The 11064-nt window shown below is 41.3% G+C and overlaps 1 protein-coding gene across 1 annotated transcript in view; it reads right to left on the minus strand.

The window, feature by feature from the left end:
• Positions 1-5000: 5000 nt before the first annotated feature.
• LOC144518738 (E3 ubiquitin-protein ligase NEURL3) overlaps positions 5001-11064 on the minus strand; it is a 6973-nt gene continuing 909 nt past the window's right edge. Inside the window, exons 2-5 of the mRNA XM_078251633.1 lie at positions 8718-9070; positions 8337-8496; positions 7658-7816; positions 5001-6463 (exon numbers count right to left, since the gene is read on the minus strand). Of these exons, the coding sequence (XP_078107759.1) occupies positions 6252-6463; positions 7658-7816; positions 8337-8496; positions 8718-9070 (884 nt within the window). The 3' untranslated portion in view covers positions 5001-6251. The remainder of the gene's footprint in view (positions 6464-7657; positions 7817-8336; positions 8497-8717; positions 9071-11064) is intronic.

Consider the following 11064-nt stretch of genomic DNA (forward strand, 5'->3'; position numbering starts at 1 on the left):
GTGATTACAAAAATCTGCTTAGGTGAGTTGGAAAACAGAAGTGCATTGTTTATGCCCAGGGCTTTTCTTATGAGGGCTGTAAAACAGATGATTATCAAACCAGACTTGTGATAAAGGGTTCATAATAGTGCTGTAAAGTAACTAGTAATAACTAGAAACTTCACGTTTACGGGAAATGTTCAGCTTCTCACTGATGAGTAAAAAGACTTTACATAAAGTAAGAAGTTGGCTTAATGCTTTACATGTGTGAGTCACACCTGCAAATATACGTCCTTGTGTTTGTGGGTTATCATTTACTGCAACTCGTCCTTGTTATGATTGGAAACAGTGTTCATGTTTGCATGAATGTCAAAAATTCACCTGTTCCTCTAAAGCAGGGGGGTCAAACTCAACTATAATAAGGGCCAGAATGGAAAATGTGAATCACATCAGGGGCCAGACATGTAGAGTTTATTGACATGCTTTTATTTAAGAGAAAAAGTCAAATATTTTGACTGTATTATTGCGTGTCTCATATAGTTTTCTCACTTACAGTCCGGGCCTAGTCGCCTGGGTAGCTCACCTTGTAGAGCAGCTGCCCATCTATATAGATTTACTGCGCAGCGGCCGCAGGTTCAACTTTGCCCTGCTGCATGTCGCTCCCCCTCTCTCTCCCCTTTCATGTCTTCAGCTGTCCTATATACATAAATAAAGGCCTATAATGCCCCTCAAAAATAATCTTTTTACAGTTTGGGCCTCATAAAGCCCCATAAAAGTCGCAAAAAGTCCTTAGCCATCGAAGACAAAAGCGACAAGAAACGTTAAAAATACACAGATGCAGCAAAAAACTTCTGGAAAAAGTGTCAAAAACATTTTAAAAAGGGCATAAAGCATAAAAAAGGGCCGTAAACGTCAGAAAAGATGTGAAAAACATTGAAAAAGCACCAAAAATAGGCTCACAATCAGATTTTGGCCCACCTATTTTTTCTAGATGGTGTTTTAAGCCCCCAACGTCACCTTCCAGACAGCGCTGCCTGGAAGGCACTAGGATTAGGCAATGGTTAGGGTTAGGGTTGGGGTTGGGGTTAGGTGTGTTCGGATCCCAGAAGCCTCCCTACGCGTCCAACGACTACGTGGTTGAAATGGAGACTAAAGGTGTGCACGGGCCGCCGCATGTCACTCAGAGTTTCCCCCTCTAAAGACCGCTGTACCCAATAAATGAAAAGCGGTGAATCCTTTGTCTAAAGGAGGGATAGAGAAAAGGAGAGAGGTGAGGTCTTCCTGCTGGAGGAAAGGGATGGTGGGGTGAGAGGGGGGGAGGGTTAGGGTTGGATGCCTTGAAGGCAACTTTGGGGGCTTAAAACACCATTGAGCAGAAATAGGTGAAAAATGTATTGTGAACCGTCCTAAATTGATATGCGGGCTGGATCAAAATGTAACAGGGGCCGGGTTTGGCCCTCAGGCCTTGAGTTTGACACATGTGCTCTAAAGCAGAGATCTTCAACAGGGGGTCCAGGACCCTTAGGGGGTCCTCAGAGTTACTGACGAGGGTCGGCCAAATTATTGTTATGTTTCTGAAAGTTTCCACAAAAATTAAAATATCTTAATATGAATCCAACATATTCTTTGCAACATTATTAGCAAATATAAATCAGCTTCAATTTGTGAAACCCCCCCCCCCAGCTGGTGATAGGCTTACTGGCCCAAAGGTCACTAAGATCCACAGATAGAGTTCATCCTAAGGACTCACTGTGCCACATATGTGTTTTACATTAAAAGATGATTCATAAAACCATGCCAACAATTCATTTTTTAATAGCTTAGTATTCCATACACTAAAAAGGCACATATAAAGGCTTTAGGCCGCCCTTCACGTTATCGTAGGCCCAGTTTAATATGCAACTTCATTTTTACATTAGATTAGATTATGATTACTTATTGTCATTTAGCTGACGCTTTTTATCCAAAGTGACTTACAATTAAGTAAGTAGTAAGTGCAAGTACATTAGCTCTAAATAGGTAATGCTACAAAAAGCCATATGAAAAGTGCAGTATCAAGAGAGATATATATACAATTATTTTCATTTCATACAATATATGTAGCAGGGGGTCCCTGCTCCGTGTCTCTTTCAGTTAAGGGGTCCCTGGCTTAAAAAACGTCGAAGACTCCTGGTCTAAAGTGAAAGCATGCTTGCTATTTTCATTCTGACTTGTTGACAGTTCAACCTGTTTCACCGCTGTAGTAAAGCAATGATTATTAACATCCTGAATATATATATATATATTTATGTGTGTGTGATTATATAGATAAAACATTGACAGTATTGTCATAAAGTTAAGATATGACTCTTTATTATTGGTTTATTATATTTGTGTCACAGTTGTTGACAGACAGCAGCTAGATAATGAGAGGAAACGTATTCACTCCGATGACTTCTGCCAAGTCCTCTATATTATATTATTTTTAATCCCCTCTTACTGCTTTTTAATCTATTGTTGATTTGATTTCTCTCCTAACTTTCTGTTTCTTTACTTGTTTTTGCTTTATCGTGTCGCTTTAATATCCCCTGCTTTCAAATAGGGCTGCAACTAACAGTGATTTTTAATTATTAATAAGATAAGATAGGATAGTGGACCATAGCTCAGCTGAGGCCCTTTGATAAACTAGGATAATGAATAGGTAATGTTCTGCACACCGGGCTCACACATCAAGATGTATTATCAGTTACTGCAACTCGTCCTTGTAATGATTGGAGACCATCTCATCTATCTTTGCAGGAACCGCTTCACGTGTTCCTCCAAAGTGAAAGCATGCTTGCTACTTTCATTATTATGTTTACAGTTCAACCTGTTTAAATCTCAGAGTATGTTGTGCCAGACTCTATACTCGAGTCTCTATCTGATACATTACTCATATTGATGAGAGATTGGTTTATCAACTTCTGTCACAACAACATGACAATTAAAGGTAAAGTCTCCAGGTTATTGTTAACTTCTTAAAGTCTTTTAGGCCAGAATGTTCTGAATAGTTTTCTGCACGCCTGGCTCACACAACAAACATTAATATATATTCCTAAACAACTGTTATTAAATGAGACTTCTTGATTGTTGAAGTGACGATTTGACAGAAGAAGTGGCCTTTGAGTAGAGACGGTCACGCTCAAACTAAGAGGTAGGAACATAGGGCTGTGGGACCATTGGGCTGTAGGAACATAGGGCTGTGGGACCATTGGGCTGTGGGACCATTGGGCTGTAGGAACATAGGGCTGTGGGACCATTGGGCTGTGGGACCATTGGGCTGTAGGAACATAGGGCTGTAGGAACATAGGGCTGTGGGACCATTGGACTGTGGGACCATTGGGCTGTGGGACCATTGGGCTGTGGGACCATTGGGCTGTAGGAACATAGGGCTGTGGGACCATTGGACTGTGGGACCATTGGGCTGTGGGACCATTGGGCTGTGGGACCATTGGGCTGTAGGAACATTGGACTGTGGGACCATTGGGCTGTGGGACCATTGGGCTGTAGGAACATAGGGCTGTGGGACCATTGGACTGTGGGACCATTGGGCTGTGGGACCATTGGGCTGTAGGAACATAGGGCTGACCCCTGTAGTTTCACTTTGAGGATTAAATGTCACTGATGGTGCAAGAACTAACACCTAATGTGTTAGTCTCTTATTCACATTTTCACTGATGAAGCTTAACGAGTATTTTAATGTTAAAGGCTCCTGAGCAATGATCAGAGAGGGTAGATTTAGTTTTCATCAGCAGTCCATCTGCAGTGTGCACACCGATCTTTATTTTCAAAATTATAAATCATTCTTTGCAACATGAATATACCTGAAAACATGCTCTTACGCTCCACTCAAGGTCCACTTGTTCTATCAAATCTTACTAAACAACAGTTAGGAAATATAGATCAACAGAAGTACACTTCCAGGATAATTGTAGACAAGGGACTGGATGTCCCGCCGCTTCCGCTCTTTGTTTGTTGCTGTTCTCAAACTCTGTTCTCTTCGAGGAAACAACTACAACCCTCGAGCTACAGAGCTACACGCTGAAAGTTTTGAAGAACATTTGGATGGTGCAACAAGTCAGACCTGCTCGGTTCCTTCTGGGGAATGATTGTAAAGATTTACAAAGAATATGTTTAGGGTATTTCCTCTCTAACTGGGACGTTTTGGGACCGATTGATCATTGCAGCTCTATTGTTGAATCATGATTATTCATAATGTCACTTGTCACCGGCAGCATATCACAGCATTCCAGGTCCTGCCGTCACTCACAAACCCTGATCCCAGTCTTCTTGAATTAATGTTCACTAGTCTGGATCAACGGAAGTACATTTCCTGGATAAAGCTTGACATCCTGTGCCATCCTGTGTGTCCTCTCCGTGTGGCGCCGTTCTCAAAATCCCTTCGCTTCAGGAAACAACAACAAACTTCAAGCTAGTGAGCTACACGCTGAAAATGTCAAGTTTTGGAGAACATTTGGATCAAGTCAGGCCCGCTTGGTTCTTTCAGGGAATGATTGTAAAGATTTATACAGAATATGTTTAGGGCATTTCCTCTCTAACTGGGACGTTTTGGGACTGATTGGTGGGATTGCTGTGGACGAAGTACACACGGAGATACACTGGTAAGAGATAATGAGGTTTAACCATGTATCAGCTCATTTAAATAGCTCACGTTACTGTATTGTGTCAACAGTTAACTTCATTTAATATTGTATGGGGCGTTTTCTTTTGCGGGGTGCAAATGTTCCACCAAAACAAGTTCCTTCCTGAGACTATTTAGCAGAGCCACCGTCGCTGCGTCCGAAGCTTAGCGCCACCCAAGACGACTGCGATTGGTTTAAAGAAATGCAAACAACCCACAGCGTTTTCTCTCCTATCCCAGAATGCATCTGTGGTGAAGCCAGACCTTTACTCCACAGCGCTGTGGAGATAGAGACCAAACACATTTCACTTTAGATAAAACATCACGATCAACTAAAATAAGAACAAAGAGAACACTGTGATAGATGTAATGCATTTTATTTTGACAATCAAATATAAAATATAATTTTCAGAGAACAAAAATAAATGTCAAGATTTACAACATCAATAAAGCCAAAATATACAGTGCAGTGAATGTAAATGAGTGCAAAACATATTTGTCATAGATTGTCTTCACCAAAATGTTTCATGTTTGCCTTTTTTTCTCGTTTAACAATCACAATAAAAGTGCAGTTTTTCAGCAGTGAAGTTTCACACTTTCTCTTACATGATGAAGAAAATACTCACACATATACACACGCTGTACATCATTTACACACGAAGGAAGAGAGCATAGATATATATATATATACATATATATAGAGAGAGAGGTAGATATACCGCCTCAGGCTTGAGATGGACATCTGTCCCCGTTATCGCCATAATGATTCATAGAAAAAGACTTTTGGATGTCCTTGCGAATGAAATGCCAAAACTAAGAATCACGGAAAACATGTTGCTGATAAAAAGGTGTTTTACAATATCTTACTGTCACCAACATGTTCAATAAGAGGTAACTGTGATACTTATTTTAAGCTAACATAAAGTTAAGAGAAAGTCCTGATACTGAATAACGCTAGCTTGTGTCAGGTAGTGTTGTAAGTATGTATGTATTAATGTAAGTAATTAGTAACTAGAATGTTTGTCTTTAATGTCAGTGAAGCGGCAGTTTAAATGATATTAAGGCTTAAAGCCGCGTACTATAACTACCTACACAAGATGAGATATTTTGGTTTAAAAACCCACATTTTTAATTTAACCAAGTATCCTGTATCATGACAACATGTCTGGCATTTGATAATCGGTTTGTAATTTTTTATTTTTTGAGAAATGATGATTTATTTGTGGAACACACAAGACCCGCCCTACGAAGCAGCCCGATTGGTTGGGGTTAGGCACGCCTGGCCAATCGTAGCACGCGGATGCTATTGAAGGGCGGGTCTTGTCTGGAACTGCGGTGGGTTCCATAATAATGCGGTATCTATGTGGTATACATATATATATGTATATATCTGTGGAAAAGAGCTGCGTACTGTTACTACAGTATCTAAACAAGATACAATATTTTGAAAACATATATATATATATATATATATATATATATATATATATATATATATATATCTATGGAAGAGAGAGTTGAATGACATGTGAACAAGGGTTCCTGGCTCGGCTTCAATCGGCAACCAGGACTCGTTAGGTCGCTGCTCCTCAAAGTGTTTCCTGCGTTACAGTCATTGGTAGCTTGTTTTTTGGTGATTCCTGCCGGGTGTCAGCGACATCACCTCCGACGGAGCGCTGATCTGGTGTCGGCACAGCGGGCACGTGCCAAAGTCCTCCAAGACTCTGGAGACGCATGCGCTACACAAACAGCGGTGGCCGCAAGGCAGAGTGATTCTGGCCTGTTTCTCCATGCACACCACACAGTCCGACACACAGCCTCCACCTGCGATCAAAGACAAACGTCACAGTTACAAGACCGACATCACAGATAGTTTCTCTCAAAACCAACAAGTCCTCCAAAACCTGCCTAAACCTAACCAAACGGCTTGTGATACAACTTTTGACGCAGAACGTGATGCAGCTCTGTTTGTTCTGTAAAGTTTAAAATGGGACTCAAACCCCGTCTCTTGAAAAGTCCTGTGTTTGTTTGACCCATTAGCGTTATGTTTTGTCATCATACTTGCCTCTTTGCTCCTGTCATAACTAATTCAGCCACTGCAAACATAAAGATGAGTTGTGATTGCTGCTTGAACAAACAACTTATTCGGGCATTGTTTCAGGAGACGCTTCTTCACTTCCAGTTACACACGTGACGCTGAACGTGACCTGACAACATTTGTTTGTTCTGTTTGCAGGGTGTCTGAACATTTTGTAACAGCAAATGTAATCACTTTTAAGACCTTTTTTAAGTCCTCTAAAAGGAAACGTTAAGACTTTACCACGACAAAAATAAACAGGGAAATGTTCAGCGCGACACGACACAGAATGGTGTGGCGAAGCGTGGCGCGGCACAGCTCGCCAGAGCCGCGCTCAAGACAGGTCACAGGGACACGACAACTTCTATACCAAGTGCTGATTCGCCTTACAACCCTGACATGCTTGACTGCGTATGTTTAAACTATCAGCCTTTAAGGTACTTCAGGTAATTTCTAAATTCTGGCCCCTCATAGCAGTTTGAAAAAGACATGGAGGACAGCCCCAGGACATTACAAAAGCCCAAAAATACACACAAGTTAAAGTATTCATCATCCTTTCTCTAAATTATGGGTAAATGTGGCTGCCAAATAGCCTTGAGGAGGGTTTGGGGGGTACATATATATATATATATATATATATATATATATATATATATATATATATATATATATACAGGATGTTAATAAGCATTGCTTTACTACAGCGGTAAAGTGTTTTAGAGATTTAAACAGGTTAAACTGTAAACAAATCAGAATGAAAGTAGCAAGCATGCTTTCACTTTGGAGCAAAGTCCTGAGTTTGTTTGACTGCTTGGCTCCGTTATAACTACTACGGCCAAAAGAGGGCGCCGCCACTAGAAACGTAAATATAGGTCAGAATTGCGGACAGTCTCTACAGAACACTAACATCGGACTATTTGGTCGGATGGACTCTTGCTTACCTGCTGGGCCTTCCAGAGGGGAGATGCATTCATCGCTGTTTCCACAGAGGCTCGAGACTCGAGACAAACTGTAGCGGTTGCCGAGGTCAGGCGAGGTGACAGGTGGTTCAGGTGCAGGACAGGACCGTCTGGTGTAAAGCAGCTCCCTTTTCTCTGAGCCTGCAGCAAAGAGTAGAGGCATTAAATCATTTCTTTTTCATAATATTTAAACGATTATTTTCATCGGCGATTAATCTGTCGATTATTTCCTCAATTAATCGATAAGTTGTTTGGTTTCTAAAATGTCAGAAAATGGTGAACAATGTGGATCAGTGTTTCCCCAAAAGCCCAAGATGACGTCCTCAAACGTCTCGTTTTGTACAAAACTCAAAGATATTCAGTTTACTGTCACAGAGGAGAGAAGAAACTAGAACATATTCACATTTAATAAGCTGGAAACAGAGGATCTTTCCTTTTTCTTTCTCTAAAAAAAATGACTCAAACTGATAAACGGATTATCAAAACGGTTGGCGTTTAATTTGAACAGTTGACAACTATTCGAATCATCTTTGCTGCTCTCATTCAAACAATCACTCGGCATTGTCAGTGCATGTGAAATGAACCAGAACGAGAAAAAACGGCTGCACTTTAAACGTTGCACAGCAAAACATTACATCATCGTTATTAATAGAGCACCTACCCAGGAGAAAAATGGAGCCCGTCTGCCCGTAGACGTCGATCATGGCCCACAGCGGCCGGCTGAGGTCCACCCCCGTCAGCAGCTTGTGCGCCCTGGTGTTGCTGCTGGAGACGTACACGGAGCCTCCGTGAGAGACCCAGAACTGCAGCTCCGAACCCGCCTGGCAGTAGGGGGGTAAATCACAAGTTTTATCACCATATTTTGGAAAATTATACAATATTTACTGATATCACAAAGTCTGCCACGATGCAATTCTGATTTGATTCACTTCAGGGGCCTGCAACCGATACGAGGCGATACATATACAGAGATACATAAGCATGATTAAAATGTAATTGAATCCATATATGGATTCAGATGGATGTAGCGTTGCACGCGTACCTTGCAGAGGGATTCATTCACAGGGACAGCCCAGTGGCCCGGGATGTCGGTGAGGTCGGGGATGGCCATGACGGGCAGCGGTAGAGATCTGGCCGTGGGCGGCACGGAGGTGAAGCCCACGCGCAGGGCGCCGTGCCAGTTGTGCAAATCTTGCTCCACCCTGAGACGGAGCTTCTCCTGGATCTTCACCGGGCGGCTGCTGAACACCAGGCCGTTCTTGAACGTGCCATCGGTCCTCTCAGCGAGGCAGCACCTTCGGCTCAGCCGGACCTTGTCGCCCACCGCCCAAGGGTGGAAGGTCAGAGGGCCGAGGCAGGACAGGCTGCACCTGTGGGACGCCGCCGCCCCAACAACTGCAAAGAGAAAACATAGACACACACTGTTAACAATAACTGTAATGTAACAGAATCATTCCGTTAGATTTTTACAGATTTTGTTAGACACGGAAACACGGGAACTGTTAAACAAATGCACAACATTTTGTGTAAAATTGAAGCTACAAACTGTATTTTAATATGGAAAAGTATTGTATTTTTTACAAGAAAGTAGAAGACAAGAATAAGAAGCTTAGATTCAGAATCTAGGAGTTTGGATACATTTAAGGAGTCGGAGGGAACGATGTGTGGGATGAGCTGTGAACGGCTCTTCTGATTGGCTCTCCAGTTTGTTATCATGAGATTCACCGTCTCACCACTGATGTATTTAGAATCCACACAAAAGAATGACAACTGTGGGTTGTAATTGCTGCTGTGTTGTTGTTACTGTACAGAACAGAAATAGGGACAAATAATAATATTGCATGTATCTACCATAGGAGTGGGGGAAAATAATCGATACAGCATAGTATCGCGATATTTTCCGTGGCAATACTGCGTGGCACAGACGCCAAATATCGATTTTTTATTATATTTGTGTTGGTCAGTTTGTCTGCTTGATAATCCCGTTTTACAGCGATAAAACTGAAGTGAGATGAACAAACGGAGAAATCTTTTTAAATAAAACAGATGTTGACAAAGTTTCCTTTTGGCGACATCATTTGAAGTTGGAAAAAAGGTATTAAATTGCAATATATTGCAGAATATTGCAAAATGTTTAAAATAGCAATAATATCGTATCGTGAGGTAAGCATTGTGATGATATCGTGTCGCGAGGCCTCTGCTGATTCCCACCCCTAATGAACCAGTGCGGACTGTAGCCAACGTTGACCTGCAATAAACCTACTGTATCATAAAAAATAATAATTTAACAAACCAAAGTCATGATGAAGACCTCGAAGTAACTTTATGACCACACAGGATGTTATGATTAAATGACCAGAGTAAAAAAGTGTACAGATTAAACTCTCTTAAACTGTAAACATAATAATGAAAGTAACAAGCATGCTTTCACTTTGGAGGAACACGTGAAGCGGTTCCTGCAAAGATAGATGAGATGGTCTCCAATCATTACAAGGACGAGTTGCAGTAACTGATAATACATCTTGATGCAGCACGCCGGACTATAAGCCAAGTCTTCTTTATTTATGAAGCACATTTAAAGCAACAGAAGTTGACCTAAAGTGCTTTCCAGTCGAGGCAGATGGTTAAATATCCGCCACGATTTGGGGACTTTTTAAAATATTTTATACATCAAACGATTGACTGATTAAATATTGAATAAAGAAAATAACTAGGCACAATGCATATTTATTTATTTATTTATCACTCTTTGTTACCTCCAACTGTGCAAAATGTCATTTATATTCATCCGCACCTTATTCATCTGTGTATATATATATATATATATATATATATATACATACATACACATATATAACCCTTTATATGCTGTCTGTTTATGTATTTTGGTGCTTTTTCCGGCGGGTTTTTTTGTTGTCGCTTTTGTCTTCGATGGCTAAGGACCTTTTTCCGACTTTTATGGGGCTTTATGAGGCCCAAACTGTAAAAAGATTATTTTTGGGGGGCATTATAGGCCTTTATTTATGTATATAGGACAGCTGAAGACATGAAAGGGGAGAGAGAGGGAGAGCGACATGCAGCAAAGGGAGTCAAGCCTGCGGCCGCTGCGCCAAGGACTAAACCTCTATAGGTGGGCGGCCGCTCTACAAGGTGAGCTACCCAGGGCACTAGGCCTGGACTGTAAGTGAGAAAGCTATATCCTTCCTCTTATTATCTAGCTGCTGTCTGTTACAACTGTGACAGAATTTAATAAACCCATCTCATAATAAAGAGTCATATCTTAACCGTCGTATCTTCGTCCTCAAGCTGTATTCACAGGACTTTAACAATCATTTATTTACTACAGCGGGAACGTTTATAGATGATACATGAGGAGATTAAACTGTAAA

The sequence above is a fragment of the Sander vitreus genome, chromosome 5, assembly GCF_031162955.1.
Source record: "Sander vitreus isolate 19-12246 chromosome 5, sanVit1, whole genome shotgun sequence".
Classification (NCBI taxonomy): Eukaryota; Metazoa; Chordata; class Actinopteri; order Perciformes; family Percidae; genus Sander; species Sander vitreus.